General features: G+C 41.6%; 1 protein-coding gene across 1 annotated transcript in view; it reads right to left on the bottom strand.

Moving 5' to 3' along the window:
- LOC120918669 (keratin, type I cytoskeletal 19-like) overlaps positions 1 to 17,500 on the bottom strand; it is a 29,866-nt gene extending 12,366 nt beyond the window's left edge. Inside the window, exons 1-4 of the mRNA XM_040330352.1 lie at positions 16,976 to 17,500; positions 11,672 to 11,754; positions 9,384 to 9,540; positions 3,210 to 3,371 (exon numbers count right to left, since the gene is read on the bottom strand). Coding sequence (XP_040186286.1) covers positions 3,210 to 3,371; positions 9,384 to 9,540; positions 11,672 to 11,754; positions 16,976 to 17,377 — 804 coding nt within the window. The 5' untranslated portion in view covers positions 17,378 to 17,500. The remainder of the gene's footprint in view (positions 1 to 3,209; positions 3,372 to 9,383; positions 9,541 to 11,671; positions 11,755 to 16,975) is intronic.
- Between the last annotated feature and the right edge of the window lie 1,643 nt (positions 17,501 to 19,143).

Here is a 19,143-nt window from a genome sequence, read left to right as displayed (position 1 = left end):
AGGAGGATTCCTTTTTCCTCATCCAGGAGGACTCTGGCTCCCTCCAGGAGGATACCACCATCCCTGTGCAATACACCACCCCCCGCCCAGCACGTCATCCCCCTCCAGGGCAAGCCCCTCCAGGGCAAGCCCCTCCCTTGTGGACCCCTCCCCTTCTCCCTCTCCCGTGCCCTCCTACGAGTCGGCTCAGTCAATAGAATATCAAGAACCATAGCTGCCCCTGGCATGTTGGTGCACAGATGTGAGGTCCCGAAAATGTGGGTGCTCTGCTTGTTCAGATCGTCTGTCTAGGTGCTGCTGAAGTTGCGCGCTCCTTCAGATGACATTATGCCATCTTTTGCTAACTTGCCCCTGCTTTTAACAGGAGCAAGTTTGCCCAGGGAAAAAAGCTTGCGCGCTTCCAGCACAAGATGCGCATCACACGCGCATGTTTCTGAATCATCGGCAGTACCTAATTTGCATATTCGCTGAGGGAATTCCATGAAGGCGCAACTTACACCCCGCGCAAAATTGCGCGAAAATTGCGCAGGAACAGCTAGGCTGCGTGCGCGGGAAAATGGCCGCATTTCAGGCTTAACTGGTTTACAGAATCAGCCGCAAATTTGCATAGGAGCAAATCAGTACTTGCGCGGCGCAAATCACACTTGTTCCCGCGCAAGTGCTTCTTGAATCTGGGCCACTCTATTCTGTAGGTATATGAAGTACCTCTAGAATCCTTCACTTTTTTTTTTTATCAGACAGGTATTTTCTTTTTTTCGATATTTACTATGCCTTTTGAATCACTTCTGTTTTTTGTATCAATAACTATGTGTGCCAGACCCAATCAGGACAGGGGCTTTTGGAGGGGACTGCAGGGTAGCCTCTTGCCTACTGCCTATGGGTCCTGGAATTTGAGGGAGTTACAAGAAATCAACAAGATGTCCTGCTATATAATGCAAGATGACATTACCACATTTAGCAGTCAAGGAAGCCACGATGGTCTCTGTCAACTTGAAACTCAGAGAACATGTAATGTATGTCAAAAGGAAGCTAATTAATGAGACTTGGACAGCCCTGGGTCTTCTTGAATACTGGGGCTGAACTATCTGGGTGGGTACTGGTATCTACACTTGTCTAGGTGGCTAGTTGTTAATAGACATGTGCATTCGTTTTCGTCCGAATGCATTTTCGTCTAAATATCTGGGATTTTCGTGTTTGTTTTAATAAAAACGATAAGGAACATGCAGAATCCGAAATCCGAAAGATCCGAAATAAAAAAATACTTTATTTTCGTATCGTGGCGACAACAGTTTGATATAGATAGATAGAAGATTCAACATGACGGTGACAATAGCGATCTGTGTCTACCGGACCTGCGGTTGAATTTGCCTAACCTAACTCTATTAGTCCAAGATTATTCGGCATAGAGAGAAAAGATTTGACATTATAGAGACATGAAGATTCAACGAAGCACCTAAAAACACACAATCGATGTGAGCCGACATTTACAGTCAAATGCTCCTCCCATAGGCTATAGAAGAATTTTAATGTTGTTTGACTAGTAATAATAATTAATAATTATAAGTATTACTAGTCAAACAGCATTAGAATTCTACCATAGCTTGTGGGTGGAACATTCGACCAGAAATGTACGATTACAGTTTAGCTGCTTCGTCAAATCTTCTTAGAACATCCGACAGACGCCATAAGCCTTCAATTGACAGATTCAACCTTAATTCGGATTTTCAAATTTTTTAACGAAACTAAATAAATAAAAAACGAATTTCGGAAGTAACTAAATAAAAAAAAAAATTTGAACCTGAAATTCCGAAATTGAATATGTGCACATGTCTAGTTGTTATTTAGCTTGCTGTTTAATTAGCTTAATGTTTTTAATTTTTATGTTAGCTGTTCATTATATGTACTGACATTTACAGTTTGCATTGTATAGGATAATGTGAGCAAGCTTTTACCTTGTGTGGTATATATTCTGTAAATTTACAATAAGGTAAATGCCAGTTTGCTGCATCTAAGCTAGTGTCGTCTAGTTCTGTGGTACAATATTCAGCTATAATACCTGGTTCCAGAGTGGAGGAAGGTGTATCTTGACTAGTGTTGAGCGGAATACGCCATATTCGATTTTGCGATATATCACGAATATATAGCCGAATATTTGTGAAATATTCGCTAAAATCGAATATTCGTGATATTTAAAAAAAAAAAAAAATTGCGAAATTTCGCTAATGCGAATTTATTGCGAACATTTTGCGAATGTTTTTTTTTTTTTTTTTCTGATTGGCTCTGATGCAAAAGAAGGGCGGAGAAAGTATTCTCGAATATTCGGAAATCGAATATTCGGAATATTTTATCAAAAAAAAAAATGTTGTGAAATATTTTGACAACTGTGGTAGGAGAACTCTGATTGGCTCTGATGCAAAAGAAGGGTGGAGAAAGTATTTGCGAATATTCGGAAATCGAATATTCGCGAATACTTTCTCCGCCCTTCTTTTGCATCAGAGCCAATCAGAGTTCTCCTACCACAGTTGTCAAAATATTTCACAACATTTTTTTTTTGATAAAATATTCCGAATATTCGATTTCCGAATATTCGAGAATACTTTCTCCGCCCTTCTTTTGCATCAGAGCCAATCAGAAAAAAAAAAAAAAAAAAAAATTCGCAAAATGTTCGCAATAAATTCGCATTAGCGAAATTTCGCAATTTTTTTTTTATATTCGGAATAGCGAATATTGGCCGCGAAATTCGAGATATTCGCGAATACTCGAATATGCCATATTCGAGCCGAATATTCGCAATACGAATATTCGTGAGCAACACTAATCTTGACGGAAGGCTCCGAGGTTGGGTGCCAGGCGGTCCCTCACACTATGTATGTATGTATATTTACTGTATACTATTGAGTTCCTTAAGAGCTCATTGACACTACGGACTAATGAACGTTAATGTATATATGGCCCTGCAATAACATGCATAAAGTCAGGGCAGCATGTTCATTTTTAATGGGCTGCCAACCTACCACAAAGCAGCCAAAATCAGACATGGGCCATTTTTTTCCAATACAGTACAGTACAACACATGACATGTACATTGTAGTATTCTGCAGTGCAGGTACATAAGGAAACTATGCCTGCCACTAAAAACTTGTTAACACCGTAATTGTAAATTTTCTCTATTTGTTACTGTTATTATTCATTGGTAATGACTTTCTCACCTTTTTCTCAAACCAAGATGCTACTTCAATACGCTGTTTTCCAATCATCTTCTCATACTGCTCCCGCATATCCTCCATGGTTTTGCCAAGGTTTACAGTTGGAGCAACATCCACTTCAACATCAATGGAACCAGATGATTGCTTATGAAGTTCACTTATCTCCTGCAAAGAGTTAAATATTTAAATTGGAATAGCTTATTAATGGATACCAATGCGGCTATGCAGAACCCACCACCTAGAACCCACATTAAAGTATACAAATTCACTCCAAATATACAGTATTTTGTATCCATTCCTTCCCTCCCAGTGATGCAACATAGATCTTTTTGTTTTTATTTGAGGAATCTTCTTTTAATCAGGAGAAAGGGTGCCTATGGCTGGTACATGAGGGTCATTCTACAGAAGTAATTGTAGGAGTAAAATATTTTTCTGTGTGGTGGAGAAACCCCCAGAAACTTAACAAAGTTCCCCTGGCCTGGGGGAAAATATAGTGGGGAATTTATGCCAAATTAATCGAGTAACAGTTGAAGGATGGAAAATTTTAAAGAATCTCAAAAGAAAAAATCTCCCAAACGGGGACACAACAATAAAAAGCTGAAGGAGATTCTGCTCTATCCATACTAAAAAATAAAAAAAACATTTGACAGGTTAAACTTGTCTGTGCATGGCACATTGACTGAATTAGAGAGTCAATATTGTTTGCAATGTTTATGTATTTTATGTGAGTAGTATATAGTATTTATCATGTGTCTGTGGGCCCTCTATATGGAAGATTTCATCTGTAAAATAAACAATACAAAGTGACCAACAGGAATTTGCCTATAGATACCTTTTCTGGCACTGTAGTTAGTGTCCACTAGACAATGCCAGACTAGAATTAAAAACAGATGGGCAAGCCAACCCACATCTGCATACATTAATAGTATTATTATATGGGATTTAAATACAAATCAAGGGAGACAGTACAGTTGAAAACAAAGACAAGAGGGTTAGAAGGGCCCTGCTTGTGAGAGTTTACAATTCATGATCATTATAGGGCCACAATGCAGGGAAATTTCTTATTATTTTTACTATATATAGCACCCTCTAGCTAGTGTGCTAGTGTACATATTTGTTAGAGTAGGTAAATTTGGCTTGGCTGGCAGCTAAACCTGGGTTGAATCTGGGTCAAGGCTGAGTGACTAAGGGAGGCTGGATGACTCATCCAGCAGCACCTCTGGTAACACCCCCTGCTCTCTGGAACCTTGGAGAAGTTTCCAAAAGTAGAGGGTGGAGTCTAAGAGGAGTTGCTTGGAGTATTGAGCAGGAACTTAGTCAATCTCCAGCAAAGTGGGCTGGCAGGGGACAGGCACCTCTTAAATACTCCTGCGTCATGCCAGCAGGGGCAGACAGGTGAAAGATGGAGAAAGAGTGCTGAAGAGTCTGTCAGTGGCCCTTGAGGGTGCCCCCTAGTTTGGTGGAGTGACCTTGGGCCTGGGGCTCAGGTAGGGTTTCCACATAATCCCTTTAATCCAGGACACACATTAATTACATAGTTTATGTGGCTGATTTAGGTGGTAATTAAACTCACTTGGTGCCTTATCTGCATTAAATCAGCCTCAGAAACTGTGTAATTCATATGTGTCCTGGATTAAAGGGATGATGTGGCAACCCTAGGCTCAGGTACTGGAGGGACCCTCTCTAGCACACAAAGGATATCCTTCCTGGATGCTCAGGAGCAAGTCAAGTGTGAGGACAGTGGAAGAGAGTCAGCATGTCCAGGAGTTCTCCAGGAGAAGTCGGCCGGGTGTGCTGGTAAGTGTGTTCAGTCTGGGAAGACTGAGAAGAAGTAGCCAGGAGGGCTAGTGAAAGGAGCAGCTGCAGCCAAGCAGGCTGGCAGTGCCTGAAGAGGTGGTGCTGGGATCAGTAGCCAATCCATAGTGATGTAAGCTGGACACTGGACTTTGCTACGCAACCAAAGGGGCCCAGGGTCCCTGCCTGTAAAGGGCTCTTGCTTTGATCTGGCTTTTCCAGATCCACTTAAAGTGTCCCAGCTGAGTCTATTTTTTCAAGCAAGTGAGTGCTGGTGGCAGAAGAAGAATGTACATAGTGACTGTGGGGTTTATTTACTAAAAGCAAATCTACTTTGCACTACAAGTGCACTTCAAGTACACTTGGAAGTGCAGTCACTGCAGATCTGAGGGGCACATGCAAGGAAAATAAAAAACAGCATTTCTGCTTGTACATGATTGGTTGATAAAATCAGCAGAGCTTCCCTTCATTTCAGATCTTCCCCTCAGATTTACAGCGACTGCACTTCCAAGTGCACTTGTAGTGCAGAGTGGATTTGCCTTTAGTAAATCAACCTCTGTGTATAGCTGTATATAGGGAATGTTGTCCCTGAAGAGTTTTTCTGAAGGGAAATAGGCATCCCATGATACCCCAATCCCGATCCAAGTTTAAATCCCTCAATAAAACACAAAAACAAAGTACTGGACTGTTCACTGACTCAAGAGTGCCTGTGAAAATTTGGTGTGCTTGGCTGTGCAGGGTGGCGGATGCCAGTTCACCAGTGGCTCCTACGTGGGGTGCGCTACATGTAGAAACTATAGACGTAGGTTCAAAAATTTACCCTAATACCTGACTCTAGAGCAGCCTTTCTCAACCTTTTTACTAGGGAGAAACCCTTAAAAAAGTTATCAGGTCTCATAAAATCCTTAGTGTTTTTTTTTTTCTTATGTCTACAATCAGTAAAGTAGCAGTAGCAGTCTATAGTGAAAATTGTAGACATTTAATAGACAATATTTTACTGACTGTGAAAATTGTAGTGACGGCATTGGTGTACATCTGTGTAGAGAGGAGATCAACCTACCAATGCTCTCGCCTCAAGGAATCCTAGGCAACCTCAGGAGGGTCCCCAATGTTCTACAGATCCCTGGTTGAGAAAGGATGCTAGAGCAGTGGTCTCCAAACCAGGGCCGGGACAAGGGGTGGGCAGAAGGGACGGCTGTCCTGGGCACTGTGGTATCATGTGAGGTGGGGGGCACCACAAAGAGATTGGAGGGAGTTTTGGGGGGTGGCAGGGGGTAAGAAATGCTCTAGGAGGGTAAATGATTGGCAGTGTACTGGGAGTGGTGATTTGGGGGGATTTGTGTTGGGAGGGAAGATTGGTGAATGGGATTTGTGCTGAAAAAGGTAATATGGTGGGGAGGGGGATTAAGATCAGTGCTAAAAAATGATTTTTTCTTTGATTGGAGATTAATGCTAGAAGGAATGATTGGGGGTTATCTGTGCTAGGAGGGGGCGGGAAAGCAATTGTGCTTGGGGTCGGGGGAGGAGTTTGAGGGGTAGAGGACTTGTGCTTGGAGGTGAACGTTTTTTTGGGGGGGAGGGATTTGTGCTGGGGGAATGTGGGGGGCAAAGATTTGTGCCAGTAGGGGGGATTTCAGCAGGGTAATGGATTTGTACTGGGAGGAAGGGGGATTTATGCTTAGGGGGCACATAGGGTAGTGCTTGTTTTTTTTGGGAGGAGGGGATTTTTGCTGACACATAATCATACATCTTGGGGGGGGGGGCGCAATTTGGCATGTTTGCCCTGGGCTCTAGATGACCTTGTCCCTGCACTGCTCCAAACTGCAGCCCAGGAGCCAGATGCGGTTCTTTGCTTGCCTTAATCTAGCCCTTGGGGCTTTATTCCTGATGATGTATACAAGCATTGTTTACTTTCATTGAGGCCAGTGCATTTCCTACTTACACTGGCCACCCCCCAAAAAAGTCTCAAGTAAACAGTAAACTGGGCTTTTGATTACAATTTGATTACAACGTTTGGAAACTCCTGGTCTAGAGGATATGCCAATTTACATTTTTCTTTTATCTTCCAGTGGTGAGAAATCTGTGTATGTACATGAAATGGGACTGAGAGGCAATGCTGACAACACTGGTTGGGATTTCAGTGCAGCAAGGGCACTGTGTTGTCAGCCCAGACAGGAAGTTAGGAGCACACTGAATTTATGGCGGATAAGTAGGTATTTTTCAGTACTTGCAATATTTTGAAAGTGATAAAACATGGGCTATGTAATAGATTTTATCTATTTATTGACAATAATAATGTCCGTCACACCTGTCCTTCTGGCCAATACCAAGAATGCCAGGCTACCAGTCTGCTATCAGAGGATTCTCTGGCAGACTCCATGACCCTCTCTTTACAACTATTACATATTTTATGGAACCTAGTTGTAATTATTCAGGAGCTGATAATACAAATGCCATTACATTGTGCTATGTTTAGTTACCACTCCTTTTAAAATATCTACTTGAATTTCAGTAAATACAGCGATGACTGACAATCATGTATTAAACATTGTGTAATTTAGTGATTATAATATTTTTACCTATTTAAATGTGTCAGTAAAGTTGTCAGAATGGGCTATGCCCTACTAACGGATTATACTGACTAAGAGGCTATCTGAGACACTGCAATTATAAGGTCAAACCTAAGAATGAGCAAAATAGAGAGTTTTCATTTGGGGGAATATTAGAAATTTCAGCAAAATGTCCTTCATTTGTCAAAATGCATTTAAGTCAAAGGAGAAAGCGTAAGTAATTTTGTTTTTGCAATGGTAAAATGTGCTTTAGTCTAGCTGGACAGCTTTGCAGTGCTGTATCACACTGTACTGTACCATGCACTACACCATGAAAATACTGTATGTGCATTTTTTTTGTTGGTGCTGATGCAGCCCATGCAAAATGAATAGTATGCATAGGTGTGCGCACAGGGTGTGGCAGGTGTGCCTGGGCACACCTTAATCACCCTGTGTGGCGCAGATTCTCCCTGTTTAGCTCTGTAATATTTAATCTAAGCCCCCTAGCAGGGCTCGTAAAGAAATTGTAATTTTTTTTTTTTTAAATAATAAAAAAATAAAATAATAGAAATGTAAACTACTGATACCGTCCATTGCTCTGCTGACACCATCAGTATAAATACACACACACACACACATGCAAATGTATTTGAGCTTTGGGGGTGCACACCCTAATGCAATAGGCTGTGCACACCTATGATGGTATACCTTAGGAAATGCACATTGATGTACAATATATAACATGCATGCATATATTAACAATTGTGCATTTACTTCCCTTAACTACTTTCCGACCTGCCTCCGTCGTTTTGCGGCGGCAGGTCGGCTCCCCTGCGTGAGAGCCCGTAGCTCTACGTCGGCTCTCTCGCAGGCCACTAGGGGCGCGCGCACTTATCGCTATAAAAATGGTCCCAAAAATGTGTCAAAAGTGTCCGAAGTGTCCGCCATAATGTCGCAGTACCGTAAAAAAAACGCTGATCGCCGCCATTACTAGTAAAAAAAAAAAAATATTAATAAAAATGCCATAAAAATACCCCCTATTTTGTAAACACTATAACTTTTGCGCAAACCAATCAATAAATGCTTATTGCGATTTTTTTTATGAAAAAAATGTAGAAGAATACGTATCGGCCTAAACTGAGGGAAAAAAACGTTTTTTTTATATATTTTTGGGGGATATTTATTATAGCAAAAAGTAAAAAATATTCATTTTTTCCAAAATTGTCGCTCTATTTTTGTTTATAGCGCAAAAACTAAATACCGCAGAGGTGATCAAATACCACCAAAAGAAAGCTCTATTTGTGGGGAAAAAAGGACGCCAATTTTGTTTGGGAGCCATGTCGCCCGACCGCGCAATTGTCAGTTAAAGGCGACGCAGTGCCGAATCGCAAAAAGTGCTTTGGTCTTTGACCAGCAATATGGTCCGGGGGTTAAGTGGTTAAAGGTGTGAAGAGGGCCTAAAATGGCCCCTGCTGATTACAAAAGCTCATTTCAACTTTCCCTAACCTGTTTTGTGTCCAAAAAAGTCTCTGTATTAGCCTCATTTATTAGACGTTGAAGGCTCAGTTGGAGTGCCAGCTGCCACAGTACCATGCTTAAGCTATGTATACCTCTTTATTAGAGCCAACATCCGTCGGAAAAAAATCCACGGTTTTGTTGTCGGAATGTCCAAACATGTGTGCGCGGCATAACAGTCAACGCTCTCTGCTCAGAGCGGACACAAGAAGCGATTCATCAGCTGTCACATGATCATTCAGGCTTACAGGCTTTGCATTATAGGTGAGTAGGCATGTTAGTTTTATTTACTTCATGTCCTTCTTTTATCTCCACTTACTTCAGCATGTTTCCTCTTCAGGTAAGCCAGTTCCTCATTAAGATTCTCTATCTGCGCTTCAAGCTCAGCCCTGGCAAGAGTGAGCTGATCTATAGCTTTACGCAGCTCAAAGGTGTCTTTTTCTGTTATGAAACAGAGAGCTTGCTCATTCTCAAACCTAGGGGAAAAACGTGTCTGGTTACAATTGCTACGTTATAGTTCTTAAATGATCTTTTCCTCCTTCAGCAGCTCCAATTTATCCATGCTCAATTCTTTTGACAATGTGCCATATCGGGTTTTCATTTCTAAAATGGAAGCCAAAGCATCATAATAAAGAAATAGTTCAGTAGTAGTCCCCTAGCTCATGCACTGCAATACATTGTGAAAGTAGGAAAACATATGTGTTATTAAAAAGTTATCAATAAAACATTAACAGCGCTAGAGCCGCAAAATAAAAAATGAAACTATTGGTACGAAATATCCCTATAGGTAATCTCTATCCAATAATTTCAGTCACTCAGAGTCCCATTCCAAAACTCAGTCCAATATGACTCCTTGAATGACAGTTCACCCTTCACACATCTCTGGTAGAGTTAACAGGGTGCAACACCAGATCCTGTCAGGATATGCAAATATGTGGGATGTGGGGTTCCAGCACCTTGTACCTCTGGACCCCTTTACATTACACAGCACCTTGCATCTCTGGACCCCTTTACATTACACAGCACCCTGGACCCCTTTACATTACATAGCACCGCACCTCTGGACCCATTTACATTACACAGCACCGCACCTCTGGACCCCTTTACATTACATAACACCGCACCTCTGGACCCCTTTGCATTACACAGCCCCCCACAGTTTATTACACAGACACCCCCCTAACAATTCTGGACCCCTTGCATGTTACACTGGGGGGAGATGTGACATGCGGCCCTTGGGCTACCGCGGGGGCCGCCGCGGGCTGCCGCAGCCCACCGGGCATGTGCCCGGTATGCCCTATGGCCATTCAGGGCCTGGTTATGGAAAAGATCCAGATAAAATACGAATCTTAGAACAAAGAACCTGTTTACTTTAACCTCCCTGGCGGTATGATTCTTTCAGAAAAAACATGCTAAAAGCGGTACCATTATTTGCAAGGAAATTTGGTGTTTTATATTGTAGGTCTGTAATTTTTAGAAATAACTCACTTAAATCTGACCAAACAAGATTCTAATAGGCATCCCGGGTATGACATTTTTTTTAAAACAAAATTATAAATTATAATATAATAAATAATTATAAATAATTATAACAAATAATAATATAATTATAATAAAAATTATTCAATAATGTAATCAACTCAACAGTTGTAGAATTGTCGCTGTCATTATTTATTTATTTTTATGACGAATTTCCCCACAAATCGCTATCGCACAATTCTGCAAGTGATTATAATTTATTATCGCTGTTTTTTAGCTGATCTACAACTATTTTTGACATAAAGGGACACTTTTGGTTGCTATGGACAATCTACAGTTTGCAGGGAGAAAGAAACGTTTTTATTATATAAAATAACATGCAGGACACTGGGCAGACCACTAGGGACAAGGGGGTGTGTTTTTTTTACATACAGTACTGTAATCTATAAGATTACAGTATACTGTATGTAATGTGTTTGTTTACTTTTTTGAATTTGGCGCCGTTCTCCGTCCCCGTGCGTCGTAACGTCGCAGGGAACGGAGATCGGCGGCACAGGAGGACGCTGTGTGAATCGAGCGGGGTCCCGCTCGCTCACACAGCGCGGTGACATCGCTGGATCCAGGGACAAGGTAAGTAAACAATGCCTGTGGATCTAGCGAGGCAAGCCCGAGTCTGACTCGGGGTTACCGCTCGCAGCATGAAAATCTAACCCCGAGTCAGACTCGGGAATACCGCCAGGCAGGTTAATGCCTTCCATCCCAACAGCAGTAATTCACTTTTTGTTCACTCCCATGTTCCTCCATTCAACCACCAGGAGTGTAAAAATGAACCTTGTATGCCCTTGTTAGCTTATATACAGGGCTAGGGACTCTTGTCCTGTCTCTATGTGACAGTTTTGGGCCAATCACCAAGCAACAGTGCTGTCACCTGACCGGAAAGGCAGTGAGTCATAAGCTACTCCATACCCAGTAGTACTACTGTAGATATGTTTTTCTTCCCTGGCAACTGAATGGGGTAGAGGGGGTTGAAAAGGTGTACTTCTATGAAGGGAGACCTTAGAACCAAACTTTTGCTTTCCCCCTTATGGGTAAATCACATGTTTTCTTTAAGTTAGCAAATTCACTTACTTTATCCGGAAGTCATCAGCTGCCAGCTTGGCGTTGTCTATCTGGAGCGTTATGCTAGCATTTTCCACAGTGGCGCTTATGATCTAGCATGATGAAGCGAATTAATGAATTATTAAATTATTAATTAATGAATACACAAACATTTGCATCAACTGAATTAACCTCCCTGGCGGTATGATTCTGTCTGGAATTACGTACCGAAAGCGGTACAATTATTTGCAAGGAAATTTGGTGTTTTATACTGTAGGCCTGTAATTCTTAGGAATAACTCACTTAAATCTGACCAAACAAGAATCTAATAGGCATCCCGGGTATGACATTTTTTTAAAAACAAAATTATAAATTATAATATAATAAATAATTATAAATAATTATAACAAATAATAATATAATTATAATAAAAATGATTCAATAATGTAATCAAATCAAAATCACTGAAATTTTCTCAGTTGCAAAATTGTCGCTGTCATTATTTTCTTTTTTATGACGAATTTTCCCACAAATCGCTATCGTACAATTCTGCAAGTGATTATAATTTATTATCGCTGTTTTTTAGCTGATCTAAAACTATTTTTGACATAAAGGGACACTTTTGGTTGCTATGGACAATCTACAGTTTGCAGGGAGAAAGAAATGTTTTTATTATATAAAATGACATGTAGGGCACTGGGCAGACCACTAGGGACAAGGGGTGTGTTTTTTTTTACATACAGTACTGTAATCTATAAGATTACAGTATACTGTATGTATAGTGTTTGTTTACCTTTTTGAATTTGGCGCCGATCTCCGCTCCCGTGCGTCGTAACGTCGCAGGGAACGGAGATCGGCGGCACAGGAGGACGCTGTGTGAATCGAGCGAGGTCCCGCTCGCTCACACAGCACAGTGACATCGCTGGATCCAGGACAAGGTAAGCCAGCGCACGCTGCAGGCTCTGCATATCTAGCCCGAGCGTGACTCGGGGTTACCGATCGTAACATGAAAAACCCACCCCGAGTCACGCTCGGGAATACCGCCAGGGGGTTAAAGAAATCTTATATTTGGCTACATTTAGTAAATCTCAATAGATATCTTCAAACTAAAGACACTTATAGACATTGGGCCAGTTCCACGAAGCGCGGCGCTTCTTTACGGCCGGCATTGTGTCTCTCAGATACACTACGCCGCCGTAACTTACAGCGTATTTCCCGTATCCTCAAAGAATTTGCGCCGTAAGTTACGGCGGCGTAGTGTAACTGTGTCAGCGTAAGGGCGCGCAATTCAAATGGATGAGATGGGGGCATGTTTTATGGTAATACGTCTTGACCCGAAGTAAATAAAGTTTTTTCTGAACGGCGCATGCGCCGTCCGTGGGGGTATCCCAGTGCGCATGCTCGAAATTAACCCGCAACAAGCCAATGTTTACGACGTGAACGTCATTCTACGCAAAGCCCTATTCGCAAACGACTTGCGCAAACGACGTAAAATTTTCAAAATTCGACGCGGGAACGACGTCCATACTTAACATAGGATACGCCTCATGTAGCAGGGGTAACTATACGCCAAAAAAAAGCCTTACGGAAACTACGTAAGAAAATGCGCCTGCCGGACGCACATTCGTGGATCGCCGTATCTAGCTAATTTGCATACTCGACGCAGAAATCAACGGAAACGCCACCTAGCGGCCAGCGTAAATATGCACCTTAGATCCGACGGCATACTAAGACATACGCCAGTCGGACCTAGCCCAGCTTCAGGCGTATCTTGTTTTGTGGATACAAAACAAAGATACGCCGGAGCAAACTAGAAGTTACGCGGCGTATCAATAGATACGCCAGCGTAACTTCTTTGTGGATCTGACCCATTGTATAGCATTGTCAGTTGGATTTGTGAATATCTATGGACACCCTCAAAGAGTCCTGCACAACCATGATTAGGGAAAGTGATTGGAAATGTTGGCCAATTGCTACCATTTAGGTTGTGTTTGCAGCAATGGAGCTTATTTTTCCATTTGTTCCTGCTAAGCACTAACAATTAAGCCAACTAAAAAAATACTTGTAATGTTTTTTATATGTATACGCAAATTTTTTACCTTTCAATTCAATTTTAACCTGAATGGGTTGTTTTACAAGGTGAGGGGTTACAATAATTTTAATGCACACTGCTGAAGTTGCGACATTGCAAAATTCACACAACATATTGCACTTGGGAGGCAGTCCTGAAGCCCAATGCAAGCCTTTTAATTGACTTTCTCCAAAATTCAGTATGTAATATAATTAGTATACAAACATTTGTTTGATCAAGCATAACAAACACTTTAGTGACTTGTCAGTACTTAAGTAATTTTACCTCCCAATTTACAAAGAGATGTAGTATAATTATAAAATGTCATTATTGGATAATCAAAGATCTAATTTCTTTACAAAGTAAAATAAATGGCAAAGAAAATAAAACCTACAGTAATAAAACTATTTCAAACGACTACAAAAACCAATTAAGTGTGAAGAAGTGTATTCCACAGTAATCTAGGCAAAGTCAAATTAATATAAATGTTAGGATTATGGTGTTGCTTGTAAAGCTGTCGTGTAGATACTATAAATTGGAATTAAAAAGCTTAGTGGTTTTCCAAAGAAAAAAGTAGCCAGCAGCATTTTACCAACTACGGTATGGTAATAAAACATTATTACACTTTACAAGATTGTTCTACGAACTCTTAAGTCCTTAAGGTAGTTGTACTAGAAATGGAACTGTGTCTCTTGTATTGCAGCATATACAGTTGCAATACAAAGTATGTGAACCCTTTTGGAATGATATGGATTTCTGCACAAATTGGTCATAAAATCACATAAAGTCACAACAATAGACAATCACAGTCTGCTTAAACTAATAACACACAAAGCATTAATGTTACCATGTTTTTATTGATAACACCATGTAAACATTCACAGTGCACGTGGAAAAAGTATGTGAACCCTTGGATTTAATAACTGGTTGAACCTCCTTTGGCAGCAATAACTTCAACCAAACGTTTCCTGTAGTTGCAGATCAGACGTGCACAACGGTCAGGAGTAATTCTTGACCATTGCTCTTTACAGAACTGTTTCAGTTCAGCAATATTCTTGGGATGTCTGGTGTGAATCGCTTTCTTGAGGTCATGCCACAGCATCTTAATCGGGTTGAGGTCAGGACTCTGACTGGGCCACTCCAGAAGTCGTATTTTCTTCTGTTTAGGCCATTCTGTTGTTGATTTACTTGCTTTGCTTTGGGTCGTTGTCCTGTTGCAACACCCATCTTCTGTTGAGCTTCAGCTGGTGGACAGATGGCCTTAAGTTCTCCTGCAAAATGTCTTGATAAACTTGGGAATTCATTTTTCGTTCGATGATAGCAATCCGTCCAGGCCCTGACGCAGCAAAGCAGCCCCAAACCATAATGCCCCCACCACCATACTTCACAGTTGGGATGAGGTTTTTATGTTGGTGTGCTGTGCCTCTTTTTTTCCCACACATAGTGTTGTGTGTTTCTTTCAAACAACTCAACTTTGGTTTCATCTGTCCACAGAATATTTTGCCAGTACTGCTGTGGAACATCCAGATTATCTTGTGCAAACTGTAAACGTGCAGCAATGTTTTTTTTGGACAGCAGTGGCTTCCTCTGTGGTATCCTCCCATGAAATCCATTCTTGTTTAGTGTTTTATGTATCATAGATTCTCTAACAGGGATGTTAGCATATGCCAGAGACTTTTGTAAGTCTTTAGCTGACACTCTAGGATTCTTCTTCACCTCATTGAGCAGTCTGCGCTCTTCTCTTGCAGTCATCTTTACAGGACGGACACTCCTAGGGAGAGTAGCAGCAGTGCTGAACTTTCTCCATTTATAGACAATTTGTCTGATGAACAGCAAGGCTTTTGGAGATACTTTTAAAACCTTTTCCAGCTTTATGCAAGTCAACAATTCTTAATCGTAGGTCTTCTGAGAGTTCTTTTGTGCGAGGCATCATTCACTTCAGGCAATGCATCTTGTGAAAAGCAAACCCAGAACTGGTGTGTGTTTTTTATAGGGCAGGGCAGCTGTAACCAACACCTCCTATCTCATCTCATTGATTGGACTCCAGTTGGCTGACACCTCACTCTAATTAGCTCTTGGAGATGTCATTAGTCTAGGTGTTGACATACTTTTTCCACCTGCACTGTGAATGTTTACATGGTGTGTTCAATAAAAACATGGTAACATTTAATATAAAATTATCAAGTCGGTAGATGTCATATCAAGAGTGTTTATACCACAAAATTTAGGGATAACAATGCCAGACAAGGTCCATGAAATAGTCCCCCCATCTCTATTTTTGAGATTCATCAGGGCCACTGATAGGGGTCTACGGTCCTCGTGTAGGGGGCCCAGACATCAGGGTAATTGGTGGGGCAGGGTGACAATTACATAACAATGCACTGTCTGTGTCTCTCCCTCCAGGAGCTGAAAGACAGTTTCTCACCCTCTCCCTCCCACCGGCTTTTAGCTGCTTGAGGGAGAGACACAGACAGTGCATTGTTCTTTAATTGTGCTCCAGTCCCGCTGCATTGATCCCCCTCCCTGAGCTGCCCACATCTGATTCCCCCTGTATGCCCGGGCTCCCCACATCCCCCCGCAGCACTGCTGGCTTCCCTCTCCCACTGGCTGCTATGGGTGCACAGGAGGATGGAGGGTGGGGGAAGGGGCTGGTAAATATGTAATTTACCAGCCCCCTGCATTTCTGACACGGACACAATGAGCAATTGGTACCAAACGCTCCTGTACTCATTCATAACTGAGCATAGTAAATGAATAAAGCCTCTGTGTCCTGTTCATTCACCCTCAGTGCAACCAAGGCTACAGAGAAAATAATTGAAGAATCTCCCCTTAATTCCTTTCTCTGTCTCAAAGATGAGATGTTAGGGGTCTGTTTAGACCCCTGATATTTGATACAACCCCCCCCCCTCAAAACACAGCATTGTATCCCTCCCGCAACATTGATTAAACAAAAAATATATATTTTTGTTTGATCATTTTGAATTATTATTGTTTTTATAATTTGAAAAAAAATAATAATAATAATTTTGTATTTTGAGGGGTGGGGGGAGTTTGTCATGTGGGATGATTTCTAAATGCAGCCCTGCTGGAGGGCAACATTTTTGGGGATCACACAATCATATGGGCTTTAACATCTAAAATACTTCACACCACTGACCTATGCTCCACATGTATAGTCCATTAGGGGAGCAACAAGTAATATTTCGAACATTCTTCATACATTAGTATTATAATCCAATACTGTTAAAATAAAATTGAGTTACCTGATTTTGCAGATCCTTTAAAACCTGAAAATGACGGTCATCATTTCTTTCCAAGCTCCCAGTATTCTTGCTGTACCAATCTCTAATTTGTGCCTCTAGGTGGCCATTAGACTTTTCCAAAGAGTGGACTTTATCGATGTAGGAGGCCAGTCGGTCGTTCAGATTCTTCATGGTCTCCTTTTCATTGCCAAAAATTCTCATTTCTTGGTTTTGACCCCTAGCAGTCACTGTGTTCTGAGAAGTAGCAGAAATTCTGGTGCCTAGACCTCCTGCTCCTGCATAAACACTGGAAGCATACCCACCTGCCGATACTTTTCTGTAACTTATTCCACCCATGCTGGGGCCCTGGGCAGAGACAGCTTTAACAGTGGTCACCTTCTTGAAACCAACTTGACTGTACATTTTCTAAAAAAAAAAAAGATAAAACTAGGCAAATGTCAAGTTCTTTCTGCCTGGGATATACCAGAAGTTAGACTCTTCCTTTGAGCATCTGTGGTTACTTAACTTTAGACTAACTGTATTTAAATAGTACAATTTCCATGGTATGTTTAAACAATGATAAGTTGGCAGGTATCACTGTCTGGTGGTGTCATCTCCTGTAGGTCACTGGCCTGTATCAGGAATGCTTTATTTGTTCTTCTATCTATTAAGTAACAATTGTGGAATTTCAAGGGTCAGCCACCAACTAATTTTTAATGCTGATGTGTAAAATATCCCACAGCAAAATGTTATTGGGTTCACCTTTTTTTACTATGTAGACTTTGCTGCCATTGGTCACTAAGTATGTTACCATTATCCTTATGGCTTGTAAAACTTTCATCCGGAAAGAGATAAAGTAATTAATTTGCCCCCTCCGTCTAACAGATAAAGATTGTGGGCCAAATTCTCAAAAACCTGTGTAAATTTAGGATTATCTAACTTATGTCATTTAAGTTACGGCGCCCTAAGTTGGTGTCGTAAGTACCGTATTCTCAGCGCATTTGCGCACAAAATTGCGCCATCCTTAACCTAAGTTTCAATGCGTAAGGCGTGGTTATGGCAAGTGGGAATAAAGTGGGCGTGCCTCATTGTAATGAGCCGTGACCCCATGCAAATGAAGTGCCGGCTGTACTGCGCATGCGCGCACAAATATGGACCTCACTGCGCATGTGCAGAACTTTGGTCATCGCAATCAGTGAGATAGGTAAAAGGCCAAGCGTACTTAGTTTGAAGATCGCCCTGTGTCTAAATAGCCCCAGTCATACACACTTCTATTGCAAAAGTATTTCCCTGTGTTCCCTTCCTAAAGCAAGTTGCTTCTGCTTTGAACGTTTGTCAGTGTTTGTTGGTAAGATTTGTTTGTGAGAAAAGTGTTTGTGGAGTTGGAGGGTATAGTTGGTGTTTGTTTTTGCTAATTTGTTCTTTGTTTTGATTGTTTGCCTGTTTGTTTTTGAGAAGTGTTTCTTTTTTGGTGTGTGATTGTTTTTTGTTTTCCTTTTTTGCCTGTTTGTTTTTGAATTTATAGTAGCTGTCTGTATATATATTTTTTTTGCTTGTTTTTATTTTCTTTGTTGTGTGTGTGTATTGTTGTTTGTTTTTTGGGTGAGTTCCCTGTTGCTGGGTGTTGTCTGTCATGGCTCCCAAGCGCAGGAAGCTTAATTTTACCCTGGCAGAGAAGCATATACTTGCTCAGGGCGTCATTAAATATGGGCGATTTCTCCATGGCCCTGAGAGCCACAACACCACCCCGGCCAGGAGGAAGGAGATCCTTAAAACTATTACCGATCGGATCAATGCGGCGGGGGGGGGGGAGACCAGGACCATCGCTGGAGTTAAAAAAAAAAAAAATGACTTGAGGAGCGTGTCCCGGAACAAGCTGGCAACGCTGCATGCCCATACCAGGGGCACTGGAGGAGGGGGACCCTGCCCAGTCAGGATGAGTGAGGAGGAATGGGCAGTGGCCCAGTGTTTCCACCCACAGCAGGTGGTGGGCCTGCCTGGCTTTGACAATGATCCTCTTATGAGGACAGGTAATTTTTTGGAATTTCTATCTGGTGATTAGCATGTGTGGGTGGGGGAAGGGAAGATGTGCCAAGTGTGTGGATCCAACAACCTGTGATTGTTTTGTGTCCTCCCCAGATGGCCAGGAGGTGGCAGCCCCATCAGCCCAGGAGGTGGCAGCCCCATCA

The sequence above is a fragment of the Rana temporaria genome, chromosome 12 (assembly GCF_905171775.1).
Source record: "Rana temporaria chromosome 12, aRanTem1.1, whole genome shotgun sequence".
In the NCBI taxonomy this organism is placed as follows: Eukaryota; Metazoa; Chordata; class Amphibia; order Anura; family Ranidae; genus Rana; species Rana temporaria.
Note: the sequence above shows the minus strand (reverse complement) of the source record. Positions and strands in the feature narration are given on the sequence as shown.